Source organism: Peromyscus californicus, unplaced genomic scaffold (assembly GCF_007827085.1).
Source record: "Peromyscus californicus insignis strain IS unplaced genomic scaffold, ASM782708v3 Scaffold_4__1_contigs__length_199733344, whole genome shotgun sequence".
Lineage (NCBI taxonomy): Eukaryota > Metazoa > Chordata > Mammalia > Rodentia > Cricetidae > Peromyscus > Peromyscus californicus.
In genome coordinates this window covers 22,423,994-22,450,436 of record NW_026294562.1, presented here as the reverse complement: position 1 = coordinate 22,450,436, position 26,443 = coordinate 22,423,994, and the positions used below count along the sequence as shown (strand labels likewise).

At 38.4% G+C, this 26,443-nt stretch overlaps 1 protein-coding gene across 1 annotated transcript in view; it reads left to right on the top strand.

Moving 5' to 3' along the window:
* Window positions 1–26,443, top strand: part of LOC128094761 (cytochrome P450 2C70-like) — a 51,618-nt gene that overhangs the window by 10,916 nt on the left and 14,259 nt on the right. The window contains exons 2-6 of the mRNA XM_052713275.1: window positions 6,713–6,875; window positions 10,021–10,170; window positions 13,843–14,003; window positions 17,593–17,766; window positions 18,637–18,778. Of these exons, the coding sequence (XP_052569235.1) occupies window positions 6,713–6,875; window positions 10,021–10,170; window positions 13,843–14,003; window positions 17,593–17,766; window positions 18,637–18,778 (790 nt within the window). The remainder of the gene's footprint in view (window positions 1–6,712; window positions 6,876–10,020; window positions 10,171–13,842; window positions 14,004–17,592; window positions 17,767–18,636; window positions 18,779–26,443) is intronic.

The following is a 26,443-nucleotide window of genomic DNA, read 5'->3' as shown; positions in this document are numbered from 1 at the left end:
TTATAACTTTTGTAAATTTTCTTTCCTACTTCTCCAATTCTGTCCCAAGCATTCAAGGCTGCCATTCAGCATAAAGCAGGGGTATGGTCATCATATAGAGATTGCCTTTCTAGATTAGCATAATATCCCTCTCCAAGAAGTTGATCTTGGGTTATTTCCATACCTCTAGCCCTACTTCGTTGTTCAGTGGTCTTAGCCTCATCCTTCCACCAGGTCCTCCATTGTAATTGGGGATCAACTTCTAAGACAGTTTTAACCAAATCTCCCCAGTCTTAAAAGATAATTCTATTACAAGTAGACCAAGAGTTTAACATCTGCATCTGCTTCACAAATGGAGAATACATACCATATGAAACTATAGCTTCTTTGAGTCTCCTCAAATCTAACATTTACAATGGAGTTCAGTCAGCTCTTACACAGCCTTGAGCATGTGGCAGTCCTGGTAAAGTTACTGGATAGATTAAGGTTGGTTGTTTGAAAGCCTTAGACTGTTTCTCTGTAACCATATATTGCAATGCTGAGATTGGTTCACCTTTAAATTCCTCTGTCTGGGTCTGAATTTCTCTATGATCTGTTTTAACAAGTTTTTCTAAATTTTTATTCTGGCACTTACATTAACGGACTCTTTTAATAATGAAACAGAAATATTTATAATTGACATTATATAAATCCCATCTACATTAATTATCTTCTCATTTAATTGTTCCATTTTCAGACCATCAATTATATTATCAAACAGAGACAAAATTCCATCCATTGTAAAAATGTTTTCCATTTTTAATGTGGGAAAACATTCTTTTTTTTAAACTAATTTCTCCCTTTAAAAAAATCCCAATTGTCTCACCAAATATGCCAACAATGACAATTCAGATATGAGGCTGACTGCTTCTGCATAGAATAGTAGAAGCCTGAGTGGGTTTCAAGGCACCTACCTAGTATGATAGCAGCCCAAGATGGCGATCCAGGGAGAGCCCGCAACCCACCAGGGAAAAAGAAGCCAAAGATCCAGCTGTCTGCACAAGGGTACACAAGAAAGCAACTAACTTCTATGGATTTTGAAGCCCCCAAAGGTAATGGAGTTTGCTGCAGAGAGTCTGCAACAAAAACTTTGCCAGCAGGTTAGGGACTCTGGCCCATGTGGCATGGAGACTCCGGCCTCATGCAGCTCAGACCTCAGCCAGGGTCTGCAAGGCCACAAGCAAGTGCCTTTTTCATGAATTCATTCCCCACAAGTTGGACAACAGATGTTGTTAGAATCTTTGATGGTCTTTTAATGAAAAAACCCAGGGCCAGATATCAGGGTGAAAGATGAAAGATCAGAGAAGCAGAACAGTCAGCCACTAGTTCTTACCTCTGTGAAATCCTCAGCCTAAAGACAGTGAGTTCGTGTTTCCACATGCCTTATATACCTTTTTCTGCCCTGCCATATTACTTCCTGGGATTAAAGCATATGTGCTTCCCAAGCAAAGGCATGAGATTTCAAGTGCTGGGATTAAAGATGTGTGCCACCACTGCCGGACTCTGTGACTAAACTAGTGGCTGTCTCTGTCATCTGATCCTCAGGCAAGTTAATTAGGGTACACAATATATCACAACAGGCAACCAAGACAGTCTGCCTTGTGGAAAACCTAAAAATGTGGCATGCAGCTCAGAGGTGATTGGGCTGTGCTCAGTCTGACTGTCATCTCTGCAACAAACTTGAAAACATAAGTCTAACAGAAAAGATAAGAGCATGAAAAGACAACACAACAACAGAATCAGGGAGACCACATAAACTCCATTGTGTGGTAGCCACCTTCATTCATATACCCAAACCAGAAAGGCAGGAGGGAATCACCTCTGTTATGGAAACTGGGTCTATGATTGCATCCAATCACACCTTTCTCTCTTCAAATGTCTAGGCTCCAAAAAAGAACAGAACAACTCATTGATCTGTCAGAGCTTCAGAATTGTGTTACCTGGAAAATTTTGTTTTGTTTTGTTTTCAGTTTGCAAACATGGCGTAGTTGAAATCTAGGCTCCCTGGGACCTATCAAGCCCACCTTTGGCTTCCTCCCTCAGGGGCCTATGCCCTATTAATTTTTGGCAGCCTTGTAGCCTGGGTTTCAGGACACATAAGTCTACCAGGTCCTGTCCTAAACCCCAGGCCTTAGTCTAGGGTGTCCTAAGGATCTTGCTGGGGCATCCAAATGTTATAGAGTTTGTGACCCCTGGAAAAAGACCATAGACTCAATCCAATTATAATTGAAAGATTTATTGATTAGCTGCTAGAAGGACAATAACCACAATGTTGAATCTCAGACATGCTATTAAGGAAGGGATGAGGAAGGATTTTTTTAATGTAAAAACCACAAGAAGGCCTTTAATATCTATGCAAGCAAGAAAAATTGGTCTGTTCTGCCAAGTTAAGAGGTTAGGTGACTCAAAACAATAGTTGGGTATATAAGTAAGCAGATTACAACCCCCCAAAAGCAGTTAGTCATATCATAACAAATAATATGGTCACAACTGTAAATTTCTGGGTTGGGGGTTCACAGAGTCAGGGTTACTGGGAACTTACCATTCAGGGACTGGAGTGAGAGACAAATGGCTAGTGGGTACCAAGGTGGATGTCTAGCATAAAATGGAGTTTCTTTTGCCATCACACTTAGTACTAAATAATATGTGCTCCTAGATTTCATTCAGATGTTACCAGGGGCCAAGAAGAAAAGCTTAATACTTGGGGTTTCAACTGACTGGTTTTAATCATTTGTCTTAAAAGAGATATAGGTATAGAGGTTAACAGTATGACAAGGAAAGGTATTTTTATATCACTGTAGCCACTCTGACAGAGAGAGACTCAGTGGCTTTCTTTGGGTTGACAGTTTTCAGTGGGTTTTTTGTTTGTTTGTTTGTTTTTTGTTTTTTGTTTTTCGAGACAGGGTTTCTCTGTGTAGCTTTGCGCCTTTCCTGGGACTCACTTGTTAGCCCAGGCTGGCCTCGAACTCACAGAGATCCGCCTGGCTCTGCCTCCCGAGTGCTGGGATTAAAGGCGTGCACCACCACCACCCGGCTCAGTTTTCAGGTTTTTTACAGGTGAAAAAAAAGGCAAGACTTACAGGTTTTCACATCATAGTCTTTCATATCAGTGTTGAGGAAGTTTCTGGTTCCTGAGGGTAGGGAATGATGCTCATCTCATGCTGGGAAAATTGATTTCATTTTTGTCCAGGAGGTTGCTAAACTACTAAGGAGAAATCTCCTGTGACTCTAGATGGGGTACTTTGATTCCCATGATGTGGCTACCCTTATTTAGGAAGTATATCCTTCACAGAGTGAGCTGTCTGCAGAGAACTGCTGTTCCTAATGATTTAGGATAATAACCAAAGGCTTCCAGGATCACTGTAGAGGCTCTATAACAGAACCTCTTGAGCTTGAAAAGACTTTAGTCATGTCTATGGCTTCAACCTTGAAGCAGGAGGATTGGCCACTTTAGATAAACACTTGAATGCTTACCTAGCCTACAGGTAGAGTCCAACAGGAATTGAACCACAGTATAAGGTAAAGGGAGCAGGTACATACTGAAGGCAGACTGTTAGGTTTTGTACTGCTTTTAGTTACTCATCAAATATCTGAAGGCCCAAGTGAAGAGTGATAGTGTGTGTATATGATGTGTATACATGTGTGTGGATATGTGTGTTTGAGTGGGTGCACATGTGTCACATTGAGGAGCAATCAGAGGATAACATTGGGTACGTGCCTATTTTCCACTTTATTTAAGACAATGCCTTTGTCACTGCTGTGTATCTGTCACTGCTGTGTATGTCTGGCTCGATGGCCATGAGCTTCTGGGGATTCTCCTCTCTGTTTCTCTTCTTGTCATGGGAGTGATAAGATTGCCTATGTCTGTGACTGTGCTTTGCTTTATGTGAGCACAGCAAGTGTTTTATGCATGAAACCATTTCCCCAGTCCAAGAATGAAAAAAACATTATTTTATTTTTTTAAATTTTATTTTGTAATTTAATTTAATTTTACATATCAACCACGGATTCCCTTGTCCTCCCCCCCTCCCAACCACCCCCCTACCCCCACCCCCACGCCTTCCCCCTAGCCCACCCCACATTCCCATCTCCTCCAGGGCAAAGACTCCCCTGGGGATTGAGTTCAACCTGGTAGATTCAGTTCAGGCAGGTCCAGTCCCCTCCTCCCAGGCTGAGCTAAGTGTCCCTGCATAAGCCCCAGGTTCCAAACAGCCAGCTCATGCACTGAGGACAGGACCCAGTCTCACTGCCTGGATGCCTCCCAAACAGATCAAGCTAATCAACTGTCTCACTTATCCATGGCTCAGTCATTAAAGGCTAGGCTCACAACTAAAAATATAAGAAAAAAAATTTTAAGACAAACCTAAGAATAATACGTGGATCACCCTGGAAAGAGTAAATATATGAGTTTTCCTGAGTAAACGGGGTGCAATAGGAGGAAATAGAGGGTAGGGGATAGGTGATGAGAACATAAGGGAGCAGGATGGTCAAGCTGGAACAGAAACCGAGTGGGAGAGTAATGAAAGAGATACCTTGATAGAGGGAGACATCATGAGGATAGGAAGAAACCTGGTGCTAGGGAAGTTCCCAGGAATCCACAACGATTACCCCATCTCAGACTACTAGAAATAGTAGATAGGGTACCTGAGCTGGCCTACCCTGGTAATCAGATTAGTGAATGCCCTGTCATCATAGAGCCTTCATCCAGTAACTGATGGAAGCAAATGCAGAGATTCATAGCCAAGCACCAGGCTGAGCTCCCGGAATCCAGTCAAAGAGAAAGAAGAGGAATTCTATGAGAAAGAAGTATCAAAATCATGATGGGGCAAGCTAGTGTGAACTCACAAACTTTAGAGCAACAATTGTGGAGCATACATGGGACTGGACTAGGCCCTCTGCATAAGCAAGATAAATACGTAGCTTGTTCTGTTTAAGGGGCCCCTGGCAGTAGGATCAGGATCAGTCCCTGGTGCATGAGCTGGCTTTTTGGAGCCCATTACCTATAGTGGGACTCCTTGCACAGCCTTGATGCAGTGGGCAGAGGCTTGGGCCTGCCTCAACTGAATGTACCAGGCTTTCCTGACTCCCCATGGGAGGCTTTACCTTTTCGGAAGAGGGGATGGGACTGGGATGGGGGGAGCTGGGAAGAGTGGGAGGAGGGATAAGAGGGGGATCTGTGGTTGGTATGTAAAATGAATAAAAAATTTCTTAATTAAAAAAAGTTAAAAAAAAAAAGTCAAACCTGGGCAGCTGGCAAAGTTTTGCTCTACATAATGCTAGAAGGAAATGGGATCCAGAAGGTGATTTTTGACATTCTCAGGGTCAGAACAGTCTCTGTTCACATCCTGTCCAAGGTCCCTTTTCAGTAAAGCAATTATTCTCTGATAAACTGCAGTGCAAATGGAACTGTGTTCACTTACAAAAATCTGTTGATTTATAAGTTCTCAAGTCTACATTTTTCCTAGAGGATATATTGATTTGAAGCCAAAGACATAACTTAGGATTCAGGAATTTTGAATTATTATCATATTTTCTGGATAATGAGTCAATGACTGCTGTATCATTGATTCCGGTGGCAGTCATTCCCTAAAGTCTAATGGAATGACCAGAAATCTATCTTTTCTCTGAGACAGCCAATCACCAGAGGACTTACTGCCACCATAGCACATTCTTCCTTGGCTGGATACTCAGAATTAACTGATGGCTTGGGGCAAGTTTTAAAATCTCTCTGAGCTTTAGTTTCTATTTCTTTAACATGTAATTATTCCTCACAGGTTGCTTGACTGTGTTTACATTTAATATTAACGAATCGCTGCTTGGCATCAGGCACCATGCTCTGTGCATGCAACTGATTGTAAGGGTGATTGGAATGTATAAAGCCTTCTATAAGGTTCAGTCTGGAGAGCAGACGGTCCTTCCTGCTGTGTTCTAAGTACTGTTAAAACTCAGAGACCTTATCATAAAGGATGACATGGAAAATGGATGATAGGAGATGATTATTAGTTTACAGGTGGAGCAACAGAGAGTGATATCTTATACTCAGGGGAAAAAAACATATTGTTTATTATAAGAGCAGGCAGGAAGAGAAATGTGATACAAACATAGGTTTGACAGGGAAAGGAAAAAAAATGAGCAAATATGTTGCATAGAAGAATAATAGTAACAGCAATGTTAGAAGACCATAATCATGATGGCTGTTTAAGTGAAATTTCTAATTAAATTACTGGGTCTATGGAAACACATAAACTATGTACCAATAGCTGAGGAGCCCCCAACTGGGTCAGGCCCTCTGGATAAGTGAGACAGTTGATTAGCTTGATCTATTTGTGAGGCATCCAGGCAGTGGGACCGGGACCTGTCCTTGGTGCATGTGCTGGCTGTTTGGAACCTGGGGCTTATGCAAGGACACTTAGCTCAGCCTGGGAGGAGGGGACTGGACCTTCCTGGACTGAATCTACCAAATTGAACTCAATCCTCAGGGGAGTCTTTGCCATGGAGGAGATGGGAATGTGGGGTGGGCTGGGGAGAAGGCGGGGGGGGGGGGGACAAGGGAATCCATGGCTGATATGTAAAATTAAATTAAATTATAAAAAAAATTACTGGGTCTAAAGATAATTAGTAGATAAATATTGAAATGTCTCTTCATTATGAATAAATATATTTTCTCTCGTTATCATTCCTGCTCTGTTTCCAGCTAGCAGAAGAGTATGGCCCCGTATTCACTGTGTATCTGGGCATGAAGCCCACGGTGGTGCTGCATGGATACGAAGTATTGAAGGAAGCTCTGATTGACCGGGGAGATGAGTTTTCTGGCAAAATGCAATCATCATTACCCAGTATAGCCAACCAAGGATTAGGTATGGCTCTGTGTTGGGGCAAATTCAGAACTTTATATATTAAAATGAAGTCATATAGGCAAGGAAACAGAAACCACAATTATTTATAAGTCCTTGAATAATTTTGTAAAAATTGAAAATTATTTAAAGATACATATGAAGAGGATTTCTTTATGTCATATTTGTGCTACCTTTGCTCTAATTTTTAATCCCACTGCTCTCTCCCATTCCTGTCCCTCTTACCAATTCCCAAAAGCCCCATCTCTGCTTTTATATATTATATTATTCTTTCTTTTATTATTCTCCTTTTGATCTTTTCTTCCCCTCTCATGGTATTTCTTCTCTCATTACACACACTTATAAACACACACATGCACACAGATACACACCTGCATGCATTCACACACACATACCTTGAGGCTCTCTATAACAGAAAAATGAGGTATTGTTTTTAAGATTCTGGCTTCTTTTACTTGAAATAAGTCTTTATAGTTTCTTCCACTTTGCTGTAAATGTGATATCATTTTTCTTTATGTTTGGACAAATTTTGATTCGCATACATTAATAGATTTTAATAGCATTTTGTGTTCTATTTTAGTACACAGAGATAGCATCCACTGTCTATTTATAAATTTCTGCTCCTTTTTCTTAGCTTTCACCATCCTCCCTTCCCTCTGGTGAATGAAATGTATTTTTTTACAAGGGATCATTAAACCATTTCTAAACTGATTAACATTATACATATTGTCCTCATCAAACATTGAGTTCCAACTTGTTACTAAAGCATACTATTTTATGTTACATGCAGTAAACATAATGACATAGATACTGAGACAAAAGAAAGGAAAAGAAAAGAAAAGTGACAATATCCAAGTCACCAAATATTATGCCTCATGTACTGAAGCATAAGTCTATTGTGATTTTAAAAGTGTATATAGTGTGGTAACCAGTATAGATATGAATAATTTATGGCCTGTGATATGGGCTTAGATCAGTGATTATCAATATGTGGGTTGTGACCCCTTTAGGGGTCAATATCAGACATTCTTTATATCAGATATTTATATTACAATTCATGACAGTAGAAAAATGAAATAGCAATGCAATAATTTTATAGTTGGGTGTCACCACAACATGAGAAACTATCTTAAAGGGTCATAACAACAGGAAGGTTGAGAACCACTGATCCAGATGATTTTTAAAATGTGTATAGTGTGGGAACCAGTATAGATACAAATATTTCCAGACTTGTAACCAGTCTTTTAAAAAATCATGAGGAATATTTGAATATAGTGGAAATAAACAAAGCATAGCCATACTCTGTAGCTGAAAGTTTTCTCTGGTCCTGCCCTGTAGAAGTAACCATCTTATTAAATAAGAAACACAGAGCCAATGCAAAGATGAAAGCCCAAGAGGTCAGAGCTAAGAGCCTTACCCTTCACTGTTGCACCTATCCCCTTCAGCCAAGAGAGCTACTTCCTGTGTGTTTGTCTTTATATAGACTTTCTGTTCTGCCTTCTCATTGGTTGTAAACCCAACCACATGACCTCCTAGTCACTGCCTATCTGTAAAGACCGTCAGGTCTTTTATGGTTGGTATTTAGATTAAAGGTGTGTGTCTCCATGCCGGCTGTTTCCAATGTGGCCTTGAACTCACAGAGATCCAGAGGGATTTCTACCTCTGGAATGCTAGGATTAAAGGTGTGAGTGCCACCATTTTCTAGCCTTTGTATCTAGTGGCTGTTCTGTCTCTGACCCCAGATAAGCTTATTAGGGTGCACAATATTTTAGGGAACACAATACCACCACACTGCCCAGCCCCACAGACCCCACAGTGCTTATAAAATAATTAAATAAAATAATCACTCAGAAGCTTATATTAATTAAAACTGCTTTGCCATTAGCTCAGGCCTACCACTGACTAGCTCCTACACATAAACTCAGCCCTGTTCTGTTAATCTATATGTTGCCACATGTTCCATGGCTTTACCTGTGTGCCATTACATGCTGCTCCTTGGGTGGCTTGCTGGCATCTCTCCCAGCCTTCTTTCTATCTCTCTCTTTGAATTTCCCACCTGCCTCTAAGCTGCCTTGCCATAGGCCAAAACTTTATTTATCAACCAATCAGAACAACACATATTCATAGCATACAGAAAGACATACCGCCATCAATACTCCTTTAAGAGAGGTCCACAGGAATACTCACGTTTATGTAGTACATTGATATTGTAAATGTGTTTTCCTGTAAATCATTTCTAAGATTATAATAACATAATTACAACATGTCTCCCTTCCCTTTCCTCCCTCAAAACCCTAGCAAAGAAGTTAGAAGCTGAAAACTGATAGTTAGAAACCAAATGTATGCTAGTTATTGGTTTTTGGAGCTGATATAAAGATGTTCAATTTTTTGATAGAGCACTGGGTACCAGCAAAAGTGACAAGGGATATTTTGTTCTCTTCATTGTTCTCTAAGATTCTTCCTTGACAATCTTTCATTTTTAAATGAGCTTATCTTGTACCTTGATCATGTTTTAAATTTAGAGAATTCATGTTAAAATTTCTAGATGCAAGGTTAACACAATACACGAAAAGTTTAAGCAAGCAGAGAGTGAATGTTGAAATACAAAGAGCAAACAATCTGTCAGTTACTATCTCCCTTATCCAGGCACATAGTTTTATGAGAATACTTCCAATGCAGAAGTCTTGCACTCCTACCCCATCTCTGCTCCATGCTAGGCAACCACTTCACTACCCAAACATATTTCAGTATTCACTTCTCTAGAGAATTACCTCTTGATTATTTTTCTAAAATTCACATACAGTCAGAAAAGCTAGCCCTGACTTGGTCTCACTACAATTTACTATCTGTGTGATCTTAAAGGAAGCATTTAGATTTCATAGTCTACATCATTGTTAGCAAAATGAAGGAAACTATAGATTCATAAAATTATGCTGAGGTTTTGAGATATTAATGGGGGAAACAAGCACTTCAGTCTTTGAAATCTAGAGTCCTGGTGGCGAAATACTAGGTTGTGTTAAGAGAGGTGTCAGATAAGTGAGTCTGATACAACCTTGTCTTCTATGCCTGAATAGGAGTCAGTATTATTTCCTGAGATGAATACTCTCAACTAGAATTCATGATAATAGATTTTTTTTTGTCCCCACAGGAATTGTTTTCAGCAATGGAGAAATATGGAAGCAAACACGACGTTTCTCTCTCACAGTCTTACGGTCTATGGGGATGGGAAAGAAAGCTATTGAAGACCGAATTAAGCAGGAAGCACTTTGTCTGGTGAAAGCATTGAGAAAAACCAATGGTGCATTTCTATTTCTGTAATCAACAGATAGGGAAGAAGAGCTACGACAAATAGGCTTTTTATAAAAGTCATGGGATCAGAAGTATAATTTAAGGTTACTCTGCTCACACAACAATAGTAAGAAATAAAGTAGTTATAATGCCAGCTTTTCAAAGACCCATGCTGACTCTTTTACCCAATTAACTTTCAGTATTATCCATGTTTCTGGTTTTCATGTGATTATGGAAAGAGAGAAAGCTACAGAAAACGAAATATTTTTAAAGTTAGACATGGAAGTAGCACAGAAAATGAACTTTACATTAGTAGACTCTGTCTAGTGACAGGACCACACTTAACTGCAGAAGAATGTTGGAAATGTTACTAACTATACACACAGGAAGGAAAACATGCATTTTGGTTGCATTAATTTTGAAAAGTAAGAAAACTGTCAATTAATTTCTTGAGAAACATAAAGGGTGACCAAATTATCTAATATATCAGGTACAATTATGATATAGGATGTTCTGTATGTTAAAATTGATGCTCTGATTGGTTAATAAATAAAACACTGATTGGCCAGGAGTGAGACAGAAAGTATAGGTGGGACAAGCAGAAGAGAAAATTCTGGGAAGTGGAAGACTGAGGCAGAGAGGCATTGCCAGCTGCCACCATAAAAAGTGAGATATAAGGTACCGGTAAGTCATGAGCCACGTTGCAATTTATAGACTAATAGATATGGGTTGATTTAAGATAGAGGAACAGCTAACAAGAAGCCTGAGCCATTAGGCCAAACAGTTTAAATAATATAAACATCTGAGTGATTATTTTATAAGTGGGCTGTCGGACTGCTGGGGTTTTGCAGAACCTGGAGAGAAAACTCTAGCTACACAATTATTCACATGGGAGGATATAAAATGATGGAGAAGCCTCAGGAATAATCTCAGTGCATGACTATGTGCACATATGCAAGTATAAGGCATGGGAAAGGAGAAAGAGTGGGCAGGAGAGCAGATAGGAGAGGATGAGGTCAGGGTCACAAAAATATATAGCTCTAGATCTTCAGTATCTAAATATTTTTAACAACATCATTAAAATAATAATATTTTGTTTTCTATGGTGAATTATGTTTTAAATCAATATTCTAAAATTGTTTAAATACATATTTACCATTTTTATTGCATAAAATGCAATTATTACAAATAATGTTCACATAATCTGGTTGATCTGTGGAAAAATATGTGGAAGTGAAGTGAGTGTGTCAATGAAGGTTATTTGGATGATATGTAGTATCATGCTATGCATCAGGCATGTGCAGAAATCAAAAAGAACATACTGCATGCATTGTGTATGTTATTTTTATGAGTCCATTTTCAAATGCAATGTGTTGTTTATCCTCATGTGTTTATCACTTGATGGATTCCAGAATGTTAGTAGCTGAGTAGTCTAAAGTTCTGCAGATTTAGATGCAATGTAGTTCATTCAATCACTCTACTTCTGGTTGATGAATTTATCTCAGTCTTTGATGTTAGGAACATAAAAACATACAATGACTGAAAATCAGTGAAGATCTTTGTGATCTCTGTGAATTTCTTAGAATAATATTTTCAAACTTGAGTAAGTAAAACAATGTGTTGGGATACAAACATATAAGGGAAGTGATTTTGCATATATATAAATTATAATATAACAATATAATATAATGAAATACAATAAAAATCTTGTCTGCAAATGCTATGAAAGAACAGGGAAGAGGTAGTGCTTTGAAGATTCCATCTTAAGAGGTGGGTCTAGGATGAGAAGTCTCTGTGTCACCCAAGGCTAGCATGAGTTGAATATACTGCCTGCATTAAACTAAGGCAAACTGAGCCTTTTAGTCCAAATGTCCAGATGTGGGTACAAAAGGAATCGTGTGGGATGGACCTGAGAGCTGGTAATGTGTGCATCACATTTTTTAGTACATTTTCCAAACTACCACTTACACTTTCAAATATTTAGCTATATTTGCATTTTCTGACATCCTTACACAAGAAAAGCCCATTTAATCTGTCTTAAGTGTACTTTGTTAAATGCAGTTGCATGTTTCTTATATTTGTTGATTCCCATCTCCCCCCCCCCCAATTACTGATGTCCTCATATCAGGCTGGGTTATGTGAAAAACAACACACAAGAATACATGCTTTGTAGTTGGCAGTACCTCAGAGGACAAGGACATCTGCTACTGGAAATTATCCCTTAGACACGACAGGGAAAAATGTACTGATGAACTCTTAATGATATAGTTGCCTGAATAAGAGCAGCATATATAAATATTATTTTTGAGAACTTGGTACATGAGTCCTGGTCTATATCACTTCCACTACCTTCTCAAATTCATGATCTCATCTTTATTGTTTTTGTTATTGTTACACATATAAACACATATATGCACACTTGCATACTCAATCTACTGAGTTCATTTATCATAGCTTTTATGTACATATGCCAAGACTTGACCACTGGGATTTGGACAACCTCTGTGGGGGTTTATCCTTGGAGTAATGATTGTCCATCTTAGCAGTCACTGATTGCTTGTAGCTTTTTTATCTGTAGATAGGAACATGTGAGATTTCCATTGTCCTGGTTGCCAAGTTAACTACTGTCATGCTGCTATTATTCAGGCAACCATATCATTGAGAATTCTTCAGTGCATTTTTTCTGTCATGTCTAGGGGATAATTTCTAGTAGCAGATGTCCTTGTCCTCTGGCTCTTACTCTGTTTTGTATCCCTTTTCTGTGATTTTCCCTGAGGCTTAGGTATAAAGTCTGCTACTTTATTATGTATTGCACAAACATCAGTTAGGGTACCCCACAGTCACTTACTCTCTTTATTCAGTTGTGGATTCTGTAAAGTCTCAATCTGTCAAAAAAGAAGCTTCTTCTGGGAAATATGAAGATAAGTATCCATGATATTGCTATAAATTAATTAAGAACCTAATTGAGATTTGTATTTAGAAGACAATTGGAAATTGATAATTCCACTTCCTCTCTAACACAAGAAGGCTCTACCCTGTTATCTCAGCTTTCCCACAAATATAAGGAACTGTATTTCCTTATGTATAGCAGATCTCAGCCTATGTACCCTGCATTATGCTCTGTCAACTCCCACTTCCTTCACTCCAGTATTTCCTAGGTAATTGAGGAGCCCCAGTCTCATGGAACTGCCCAGGGTACTGTGAAAGTAGAGAAACTGCAAATGTAAGGTATACCATGGGTTTGCTGAGAATGTGAATATCTCATTTCCAAGTTTAAAATATTTATCACACACTGGCTCTTTTAAATATTTTGGATTTAATAAAACATATTATAAAAGGTTTTAGAAGAATAGAAATTGATTTGAAACTTGTTAAGATCTGTATACTCACTAGGAGGAACAGCCATAATTAGATTTAAATTGAACACATTTATAAATATTTTAAGTGATCCATCTTTATGGTTTTCCTCTTCTGAATGAGGACTTAAAGAGCTTCTATAGACTACAAATTAGATGGGATTCAGATAGTTTACTTGGGGGACACAGAATAAAGTGTCTCTCAGTCCTATGGAAGTCACAGTGATGATTCCTCTCTAAGTATCTCACACTCCCAACTGTTTTAATTTGAAAATTTAAGGTCTGTATAAGGATTGTATATTAACTTTGAACTTCCTTTGTTCTAGGGTCTCCCTGTGACCCAAACTTCCTTCTGGCCTGTGTTCCCTGCAATGTGATCTGTGCTGTCATTTTCCAGCATCGTTTTGACTATAATGATGACACTTTCAGAGGCTTCATGAAGAATTTTCAAAGAAATATTGAAATTTTAAATTCTCCTTGGATTCAGGTAAAGTTCAGTTTTATTCATATGTGGTGGTTTGAATAGGAATGGCCCCCATAGACTCCTGTGTTTTAAAGCTTTGTCCATTGAGAGTGGCACTATTAGGAGGTGTGGCCTTTTGGGAGTAGGTGTGGCTTTGTTGGAGGAAATGTGTCACTAGGGTGTTGGCTTTGACTTCTCAGATGCTCAAGTCACACCCAGGGTATCACTGTCTTTTCCTGAGGCCTGCTGATCCACATTAGAACTCTTAGCTCCTTCTCTAACACCATGCCCACCTGCATGCTGGCATGTTTCTCACCATGATGATAATGGACTAAACCTGTGAAACTGTAAGCCAGCCCCAATTAATTGGTTTCCTTTATAAGAGGTGCTGTAGTCATGGTGTCTCTTCACAGAAATAGAAACCCAAACTAAGACATTATATGTGAAAATATTATATGACACAAGTCTATACCTTCACTGTTCAAAAGCTAATACTCAGGTTATGAACTTTGTGCATCTGAAACAGGTTTTGAAGGGCTGGAACTCTGAGAAAATGTGGGTAGTTTTCACCTTCAAAAAAGAGGCCATTTGAGTAAACTCTGGAATATGAAACGTCTTCTACAAGGAGTTGAGGGAAGTAAGAAGCTGTGCACTGACTGGTGCATTCTGTTCTATAACTGCCCCCTTTACTGGAGGATCCTTTCTTTTCCTCTTTGACTCTCTTTTTTCTTTTCATCCTTTCCTCCTTGCCTCCCTTATTTATTTATTTTCTGTTAGAATATACTTGCCCCAAACTGATTTTCATCTGTTAGGTGATTTTTGTAACCATTTAGCTAAACACATCCTCACATTAGTTCTCCATTTAAAGACCACTATTAGCAATTCCTTGGCTCACATATTATGACATAGCCAATGGGAGATTAAAATGTTGGTATGCTTTGTAACCTGCAATGTTTGTTTGTATTATTATTTTCTGTAGGTTTCAATATATAGGCCAGGCTAACCTTGAACCCATGATCTATCTGATTCAGTCTCCTGAGAAGCAAAAATTACACATTTTTGTATTAGCATTTTATTATAGCATTAATATAGTATTAGCATTTTAAAAATGATTTTATTTTAAATTATGTATCTACCTGAGGACATGTGCATGTGTGAGTGCAGGTGCCCTTCATGTCTAGAAATATGTGTTGAATTTCCTGGACCTAGAGTTATAGGTGGTTATGAGCTGCATGACATGAGAGCTTGAAACTGAACTCAGGGCCTCTGTAAGAGCAGCACATGTTCTTAACTGCTAAACCATCTCTCCATGTACACACTACTAGTTTATATTTTGTAGAGACAACTAAATTGCTGGGTATAGTGATATAACCTTGGCTACATAATAATGTTGAGGCCAACCTGGGATGCAGAGTGAAACTTTCACAAACCATATTTCCAAACAGACAAACAACAAGAACAAAACAACAAAGAAAAAAACCAACCAACCGTATTTGAAGATGATTTGAATGGTTTTTGGTTTCTTCTTGTTTACATAATTTCTAGATTATTTATTGCTCATTCTTATTTGTTATTATTCCTAACCAATTTATGAACTATCAACTCCAGTTCATACTGAAAGGGGAAAGATAATATAAAGTAGAACATAAAGAAAATGTACTATCAGAGGGCTTCAGTTTTATCAAAGTATTTATTTTGGATAACAACAAAAACAACCCTTTTATGATTTGCCGAATATTTGGGGATAAAGCTTCAGGCTACAGAATTAACTTCTTACTATGGTACATGGTCAGAAAATGTTTTGAACCTATGCCTACAACCATGAAAAACAAATGTTTCTATAGATTATAAAGGCAATATATGTTCCACAAAACAAGGGCCATCGAGGGCAAATACATTACTCCTTTCAGTATTGGTGCAACAATTTGAACCTAAGCAATATGAAACACATTACCCAAAGCAGCTCTGACTTGCTTTAATTTATCAAAATAATATAATTAATATTTTACTCTTATTTGTAGTAAGATGGCAATTGAGTATAGAATGTCCCTTCTTCATATTTTTCCCAAATTCAAAAATTACAGATTTTAAACATCTATCCAGTGGGAATATTTTAAAAGCTACACACACACACACACACACACACACACACACACACACACACACACACATATATATATATAAAAAATGTAACATATATATAATCACATCATTTTCCACTTCCTTTTCTTCCCTCCAAACCTTCCCCTATATTTATCCCCCCCCTGCTCTCATTCAAATTCAAGGTATCTTTTTAAGTGCATATATATATATATAAACATATGTATATAATTTTTATAACACCAGTAGGCAAAGACAAATTCATTAATAATGACTTCAAGCTTTTCACATTATCGCCAGAAAATTAATCGACCTCTTGACCCCTTTATAAAAATGAAAGATTTGTATTCATTTATACTGTTGTCCTGGCAGTCATCTAATTCTATTACAACGAACACAGCATTGGAATACTTTCTGCGAGGAAATGAAAGAAGGGTGTTGTCATTTGTGGGGTCAGCACCATGTGACTGAGAAGTCCACCATCATAGCTTATCTGGTGCAGATACAAAGGCCTCCTTAAAAGTGCCTTGCTCTTGGTTGGCTTCACCACCTTGGACTTTGGGGTGGGAAAGAATCTGAGGGGCTCCTGCTGGAATGGATAGAAGTAGAACTGATGCTGGACTGAGCTTCTGATGCACTGTTTATTAATTGCAGAAAGTGTTGGATCCGTGATGAATTAGTTAGTAATTTAAATTAAAAATAATAGCTGTGGTGGTAGTGGTGCATGCCTTTAATCCCAGCACTTGAGAGGCAGAGGCAGGCATATATCAGTGAGTTTGAGGCCAGCTTGGTCTATAGAGCTAGGTCCAGGACAGGCACCAAAACTATACAGAGAAACCCTGTCTTGCAAAAAATTACATTATTTTCTTCTGTTTATACATATATACATGTACATATATATGCATACATATGTAAGAATCATATCAATATATAAATAAAACTTGCTGAGCAGGTCTGTTTAGTGTTGCTTATATGTATATAATTTCAGGCTGACCACTTGGTGTTAGGTAACCAGTTAGGAGTCATCCCCCAGAAGACTTATTCTCTCTCTCTCAGCAGTCCTCACTTGTTTTGAGTGGAGCCTCATGAGATTTCCCCCTTCCACTTCATCATGTCTTTTGATTTTGCAATTTTTAGGTGACTGGAGAAATATGCACTGGATAAATTGAGATAAAGACTACTTTTATACCTGCTATCACTAATTCACTGTCTGAGAAAAACTGACTAGTCATTCTGTATGTTAGTGTTCTCAGTAGGATAGAGGGAACAGTGGAATTATCCCACACATTCCTTTGGAAATCTGCTGTCAGAAATTGAGTATGATCAGAAGTTGCTTCACAAGCTATGTGCATGGCAGCTCTAACCATTTGATCCATGCTGTTCCTGCTCCTCCAAATGGCAGGCATATAGAAGCACAGGAGGCATGTGAAACTCACCTTTATGATTGTTGGACAGACAACTATGTCCTGGAAGGGGTGCTGTTTACACTGATGCAAGTTTCTTTCTCTTCCAGCTGTGCTGTGCATACCCTGTTTTATACCGTCTCCCAGGAATCCATAATAAATACTTTAAAATTTGTACTGAAATAAAAGAGTTTATTTTGAAGGAAATAAAAAGGCATCAAGAATCGCTGGACATAAGTATCCCTCGTGACTTTATTGACCACTTCCTGATTAAAATGGAAAAGGTACGAGGGATGTTGACTTGCTACATCACATTTGTGGGAGTTCTGATTGAGCTTTCTTCTTCTTGGTAAAATTGGGATGTTCAACCTAATGTTCCTTCTAGCAGTAGTCATTGTTTGTCAAACCAATTTCTTAGACAAATCATACGGAATATTTAGAGATCCTTATGGTTCTCAGTTTATTTGGAATTAGAAAATCTCTATTTTCCATGTTTAAGGTTAGTTCTTACTAACGCATACACATCAATTCAAGAGTGATGAGAACATGTCATTATATGTAAATGGACCTTCATGAATAGCAGATGTAACTTTAAAGAGACTCTAGGAAGCCTTTGCAGTTGAGCTCAGCCTTGAAGAAACCACAGTTTAGATTAACAGAAGGATAATCTAGAGGATGGTAATTGTAGTCTTCAACTGATCTGTCTTTGAGAAGGTGACATTGGTTTGAATTATGGTGGTGGATGTAAGAACTGAAGAGGTTAAAAATAACAATGAAGTTTGTATGTGTGTAGTCCTGAAGACTTTAAATGTAATAAAGATTCAATAGGTGCTACAACTGATGTTATCACAAACTGACTCAACACACATGAAAAGATCACAGAGGAACTTACTTCTTCCCAGTGAGTGAAAAGTGAGGAACAACAATAACAAAAAAAACCCTTGGAATTTTGTAACTCTAATTGTGTATTAACTGTGTGAAGGAATCCTAATGCTCACTCCAGCATCTACTTTTATCTTCAGATAGAACATTCTTTAATGTCTAACTTACCCACAAAAATGTTGTGCTGTATTAAATTGTTACCTGTAAACCTTTAAAACAACCAAAAAAATAACAAAAAAACAAAACTAATTCCTCTCACTTATAATTATTAGGAAAAACACAATCAAAATTCTGAATTTACCATGGAAAACCTGGCCATCACCATATTTGATCTATTTTCTGCGGGAACAGAGACAATGAGTACCACAATGAAATATGGGCTTTTGTTCCTGCTGAAGTACCCAGAGGTCACAGGTATGATCATAGATGGGCAGATGAATGTCCAGGTAGAAATGGGCAGATGGCACTAGAAACTATCCCACTCTTTCCTAGAATAGACTCTGTACTAGCAACATTTGCATGATCAATGCACTTATTCCTCACTGGATGAATCCAATTCATACCAGATCACAGTAAAGAAAGAATGAAATATTTAAGCCACAGCAGAGAATGGAAGGGCAGTGGCCACTGTTCTCCCTGCTATAAGTTGGAATTCTTGATTTGGGTTATGACAAAATCATAACAGTTTTCCAAATAGAATTAGCCTCCCTCTCACATTTTTCCATATATCTTAATACATACTTATTTCTTTTTCAGAAAATATCTATCTTTAAACTTTAACATATATTAATTATAGTCAATGATGTGTTTCATTACAACATTTTCATACATATATAATTATTTTCATTATATCCCATTATTCTCTTTTTTCCCCATCCCTCCCAGTAAACCCCTTCCTCTTTTCAACTTGTCCCATTTTACTTTCATGTCATTTTTAAATTTTTGATAAAGAAATGTTTTAATTAGGTTTATTTATCTGATCACTGGTGAGGGGTTATTTACTGAATTATTAGCAATTTACCAGTGGCTACATTACTCAAGAAAATCTCTCTCTGCATCTCAGGAAATATTAACTCCCTACAGATCCTCAGGAAGTTTTTAGGCTTCATGAACCCCTGCCCTCTCAATGAGGGAAGATTGATGGGACCAGTCTCGTGTGGATTATTGTGGGTAATTTTAGCTCCTGACAGGTCAAGAGAGCAATGGCCATGTCACAGCTGGTACACAGCATTCCACACTAAACATCTTTCTCCCATCTTACATTCTTTCTCTCTCCTCCTGTCAGGTGCTTTCTGAATCTTGGAAAAAATGATACAGATGTCCCATTTGTAGCTGTGCATTCAAATGTCTCTTATGTCTCTTGTCTTTTAAATAGCTACCACCCATTATAACAAGAGGCTTTCTGACCAAAGTATGGAGTAGCACCAATCTATTGATATTAACATAAATCTTTAGAAGGCAATTGAAGGGCACATCATATTCATTTTGCAAAACAACAGTAATAGCTTTCCCTCAAAGGCCTGTAACAGTGTCAATCATAGGTATTTGACCAGCTTTGCAACACCAGATATCAATGTTCCTTTGGAGAGTGACTTAAATCTAATCATTTTAGTTTATTAAGAGAACACTAAAGAACAGTGAAGCTGGTAAGAGTACCCAAAGCTGGTGATCAGCATGAACAACCCACAAAGGGCCGCTGGGGTCATTGCTCTGTCTCTGAAAGTGGGATTCATCTTTCTGGGCCTGGATTTTCTTACTCAGTATATTTTCTAGTTCTATCCACTTACATAAAAATTTTATAGTTTTATTTTATCCTGAACTGAATAAAATACCACTGTGTATATATGTAATATCTTATTGTTTTATTAATTAATGGGCATCTAGGCTGACTCCATTTCCTAGCTATTATGGATAGAGCATCAATGAACAAAGATAATCAAGTATCTCTGTAGTAAAATATAGAGTCTTTTGGGAAAATATCCAAGAGTCGTATATCTGACTCATTAGTAATCCAATTTTTAGCATTTTGAGAAATATCCACACTGATTTCCACATTCCTGGACCAGTTTGCACTCCCACCACCAACAAATAATGGTTGGTTCTTGACCACACCCTCAACACATTTAGTGTTAGATATCTTGATGGTAGTAGCCATTCTCACTGGAGTGAGATGGCATCTCAAAGTAGTTTTAATTTGTATTTCCTTGATGGTTAGTGATGTTGAATACTTTAAAAAATGTTTACAGGCTTCTTATGCTTCATTTGTTTAAGAACTCTGTTCAGAACTATAGCCCATGTTTTGATTGGGTTGTTTTTGCGTTCATTGTATATTGTATATATCAATTCAGTGTCAGAGTGTCCTGAAAATGATTTTCTCCTGTCTTGTCAGACACCTCTTCACTTGATTGACCATTTCCTTTGCTGTAAAGAGACTTTTTATTTTCACAAGCTCTTTATCAATTGCTGACTTTATTTCATGAGCAACTGGGGTCCCATTATTAAGTGCTTTGTTTCTCCAGTGTAGCCATACCTATTGCAATCTGAAAGACCAGCTTCCAGGCTGCTCCAGGGTTAGTAAAGATAATACCACAGAGAAGCAAGGGCTTCACTAACTTTTTCTATCCCAGGGTCTTAGGAAAAATATCATTCACATACTTATGGTAACTTTTATTATCTCATTTCTTTTTCTCATCTTGGCTTCTCTATTTTCTCATGTGACTCTGGCTCCTCTTTGTCTCAACAGCTATATATATTCAACAGAAACATTCAGGCAATATAAAATTTACATTTGGGGATCACATTACATTTCCTAAGTAAATGATAAGAAACCATGACTACATAAACATTTTGAACTAACTCCCAACAATTAGAGGGTAGCTTGAGAGCACTGAGCCTTCAGGCAAGGAGCCCATAAATCTTTCAATTAAGGCTTAAGCCACCATTCCTGAGAAGATGTTTGTCTTTTATCTAAAGTCTGTATTCTACAGGATACTATGCAATATGTTTAAATCTTAGAATGTACTTTTTTTTCATTTTTCTTTATTAAGACATTTTCTACTCACTCTACATACCACCCACAGGTCCCACCTCCTCCCTCCTCCCATCTCCCAGCCCTCCCTCCCATGCCACCCCACAACCCCACATTCCCCAAATCAAGATCTCCCATGGGGAGTCAGCAGAGCCCAGCACACTGACCCTAGGCAGGTCCAAGCCCCTTCCCACTATACCAAGGCTGTGCAAGGCGCAACACCACATGCACCAGATTCCCAAAAGCCTGCCCATGCACCAGGGACAGATCCCGATCCCCCTGCCTGGGTGCTCCCTAAACAGTTGGAGCCAAATAACCAACTTCTGTATCCAGAGGGCCTAGTCCAGTCCCGTGGGGGCTTCACAGCCCCTAGTCTAGAGTTCATGGGCCTCCAATAGTGTGGCCGGTCATCTCTGCACTTCTTCCTGTTATGATCTCCACGTTCCCTTCCTGCAGAATCCCTTCTCTCTCTCATCGACTGGATTCCTGGAGCTCAGCCTGGTGCCTGGCTGTGGATCTCTGCATCTGTCTCCATCAGTCACTGCACAAAGGCTCTATGATGATAGTTAGGGTATTCGCTAGGCCCGTCACCAGAGTGTACCAATCCAGGCACCCTCTGGACAACTGCCAGCAGTCCAAGGTGGTGGTGTCGTCCTTGTGGGTTCCTGAGAGCCTCCCCAACACCCTGCCTCTTCCTTTTCCCATGATGTCCTCATGTATCATGATATCTCCCTCCCTCCCTGCCCTCCCACTCTGTCCCTGTTCCAGCTCAACCCTCCCATTTCCCCATGTTCTCATTCCCCACTCCTCGCCCTCTGCCACCACCCCACACACACCCAGTCTGCTCATGTAAATCTCATCCACTTCTCTTTCGCTGAGTCATCCATGTGTCCCTCGTAGGGTCTTTCCCTGTTAGCTAGACTCTCTGGAGCTGTGGGTTGCAGTCTGGCCATACCTTCCCTCTCATCTGGTATCCACTTATGAGTGAGTACATACTATGTTTGTCCTGAGTCTGGGTTACCTCACTCAGGATGATATTTTCTAGTTCCATCCATTTGACTGCAAATTTCTTCGTATTGTTTTTTTACTGGTGAGTAGTATTCCATTGTGTATATGTGCTACATTTTCTTTATCCATTGTTCAGTGGAGGGGCATTTAGGTTGTTTCCAGGTTCTTGCTATTATGAATAGTGCTGACATGAACATAGTTGAGCATGTGTCCTTGTGGTAAGATTGACCATTCCTTGGGTATATGCCCAAGAGTGGTACAGCTGGATCTTAAAGAAGACTTATTCCCAATTTTCTGAGAAACTGCCATACTGATTTCCAGAGTGGCTGTACAAGTTTGCATTCCCATCAACAGTGGAGGAGTATTCCCCTTGCTCTACATCCTCTCCAACATAAGCTGTCTTCAGTGTTTTTGATCTTAGCCATTCTGACAGGTGTAAGATGGTATTTCAGAGTTGTTTTGATTTGCATTTCCCTGATGACTAAGGATGTTGAGCAATTCTTTAAATGTCTTTCAGCCATTTGAGATTCTTCTGTTGAGAATTCTCTGTTAAGCTGTGTAGCCCATTTTTTAATTTGATTGTTCAGTATTTTGAAGTCTAGTTTCTTGAGTTCTTCATGTATTCTGGAGATCAGCCCTCTGTCAGATGTGGGGTTGGTGAAGATCTTTTCCCATTCTGCAGGCTGTCGTTTTTGTCTTATTGACCATGTCCTTCGATAGACAAAAGCTTCTCAGTTTCAAGAGGTCCCATTTATTAATTGTTGCTCTCAGTGTCTGTGCTACTGGTGTTCTATTTAGGAAATGATCTCCTGTGCCAATGCATTCAAGACTACTTTCGACTTTCTCTTCTATCAAGTTCAGTGTAATTGGATTTATGTTGAGGTCTTTGATCCACTTGACTTGAGTTTTGTGCATGTCGACAGATATGGATCTATTTACAATCTTCTGCATGTTGACATCCAGTTATGCCAGCACCGTTTGTTGAAGATGCTTTCTTTTTTCCATGGTACAGGAAAATCATATGCTCATGGGTGTGTGGATTAATGTTTGGGTCTTCAATTCAATTCCTTTGGTCCATGTGTTGGCTTTTATACTAGTACCAAGCTCTTTTTATTACTATAGCTCTATAGTAGAGCTTGAGGTCATGGATCATCATGCCTCCAGAGGTTGCTTTATCATACAGGATTCTTTTTAGCTATCTTAGTTTTTTTGTTTTTCCATATAAAATTAAGTATGTTCTTTCCAAGTCTGTGAAGAATTGTGTTGGGATTTTGATGGGGATTGCATGGAATCTGTAGATTGCTTTTGGTAAGATTGCCATTTTTACTATGTTAATTCTACCTATTCATGAGCATGGGAGATCTTTCCATTTTCCGATATCATCTTCATTTTCTTTCTTCAGAGACTTAAAGTTTTTATCATACAAGTCTTTCACTTGCTTATTTAGAGTTACTCAAAGGTATTTTATATTATTTGTGGTTATTGTAAAGGATGATGTTTCTCTGATTTCTTTCTCAGCCCATTTATAATTTGTATATAGGAGGGCTACTGATTTTTTTGAGTTAATCTTGTATCCTGCCACCTTACTGAAGGAGTTTATCAGCTGTAGGAGTTCCTTGGTAGAAATTTTGGGGTCATTAATGTATACTATCATATCGTGTGCTGCTGTGGAATGTTCTGTATGTCAAATATGTTGCTCTGATTGGTTAGTAAATAAAACACTGATTGGCCAGTAGCCAGGCAGGAAGGATAGGTGGGACAAGCAAAGAAGAGAATTCTGGGAATTGGAAGGTGGAGGAAGGACACACTGCCAGCCGATGCCATGACAAGCAGCATGTGAAGATGCTGGTAAGCCACGAGCCACGTGGCAAGGTATAGATTTATAGAAATGGGTTAATTTAAGATATAAGAACAGTTAGCAAGAAGCCTGCCACAGCCATACAGTTTGTAAGCAATATAAGTCTCTGTGTTTACTTGGTTGGCTCTGAGCGGCTGTGGGACTGGCAGATGACAGAGATTTGTCCTGACTGTGGGCCAGGCAGGAAAACTCTAGCTACAGTCTGCAAATAGAGAAACTTTGACTTCTTCCTTTCTAATTTGTATCCCCTTGATCTCCTTTTGTTGTCTTATTGCTCTAGCTAGAACTTCAAGTACTATGTTGAATAAGTAAGAGGAGAGTGGACAGCCTTGTCTTGTTCCTGTTTTAGTGGAATCGCATTGAATTTCTCTCCACTTAGCTTAATGTTGGCTGTCAGCTTGCTGTAAATTGCCTTTATTATGTTTAGGTATGTTCCTTGTATTCCTAATCTTTCTAGAACCTTTATCATGAAGGGGTGTTGGATTTTGTCAAAGGCTTTTCCAGGATCCAATGAGATGACCATATGGTTTTTTTTCTTTCAGTGTGTTTATATAGTATATTACATTGACATATTTTCATATGTTGAACCATCCTTATCCCTGGGAGGAAGCCTACTTGGTCGTGATGGATAATTTTTTTTTGATGTGTTCATGGATTCAGTTAGCCAGTATTTTATTGAGTATTTTCGCATCAATGTTCATGAGGGAGATTGGTCTGTAATTCTCTTTCTTTGTTGCACCTTTGTGTGGTTTGGGTATCAGGGTAACTGTAGCCTCATAAAAGGAATTGGTAATATTCCTTCTGTTTTTATTGTGTGGAACAATTTCAAGAGATTGGTATTAGCTCTTCTTTGAAAATCTGGTAGAATTCTTTGCTGAAACCATCTATTCCTGGACTTTTTTTGGTTGGGAGACTTTTGATGACCATTTCTATTTCCTTAGGGGTTATTGATCTATTTAAATAGTTTATCTAGTCTTGATTTAACTTTGGTATGTGGTACCTATCCAGAAAATCATCCATTTCTTTCAGATTTTCCAATTTTGTGGAGTACAGGTTTTTGAAGTATGAAATGATGATTCTCTGGATTTCCTAGTTGTCTGTTGTTATGTCTCCCTTTTCATTTCTGATTTTGTTAATTTGGATGCTCTCTCTCTCTCTCTGCTTTTTGGTTAATTTGGATAAGGACTTGTCTATCTTGTTGATTTTCTCAAAGAACCAAATCTTTGTTTCATTGATTCTTTGTATTGTTCTCTTTGCTTCTATTTTATTGATTTCAGCCCTCAATATGATTATTTCCTGGTGTCTATTTCTCCTGGGTGAGTTTGCTTCTTTTGTTCTAGAGCTTTCAGTTGTGCTGTTAAGTCACTAGTGTGAGATTTCTCCAACTTAATGAATAAGTGGGCATTTAGAGCTATGAATTTTCCTCTTGGCGCTGCTTTCATAATGTCCCATAAGTTTGGGTATGCTGTACATTCGTTCTCATTGAATTCTAGGAAATCTTTCATTTCTTTATTTCTTCCTTGACCCATTGGTGATTCAATTGGGCATTATTCAGTTTCCATGAGATTGTAGGCTTTCTGTAATTTTTGTTGTTGAAATCTAACTTTAAGTCATTGTGGTCCGATAAGACACAGGTTATTTCAATGTTTTTGTATCTGTTGAGATTTGCTTTGTGACCAAGCAAATGGTCAGTTTTAGAGAAGGTTCCATGGGGTGCTGAAAAGAAGGTATATTCTTTTGTATTAGGGTGGAATATTCTGTAGACATCTATTAAGTACATTTGAGTTAAAATGTCTTTTAGTTCCCTTATTTCTCTGTTACGTTTCTGTCTGGCAGACTTGTCCATTGGTGAGAGAGGGGTGTTGAAGTCTCCCACTATTGATGTATGAGGTTTGATGTATGATTTAAGCTTTAGTAATGTTTCTTTTATGAATGTAGGTGCCCTTGTATTTGGGGCATAAATATTCAGAATTGAAACTTCATCTTGTCAGATTTTCTCTGTGATGAGTATGTAATGCCCTTCTTGATCTCTTTTGATTGATTTTAGTTTGAAGTCTATTTTATTAGATATTAGGATAGCTACCACAGCTTGCTTCTTAATTCCATTTGATTGGAAAGTCTTTTTCAAGCCTTTTATTCTGAGATAGTGTCTGTCTTTAAAGTTGAGATGTGTTTCTTGTATGCA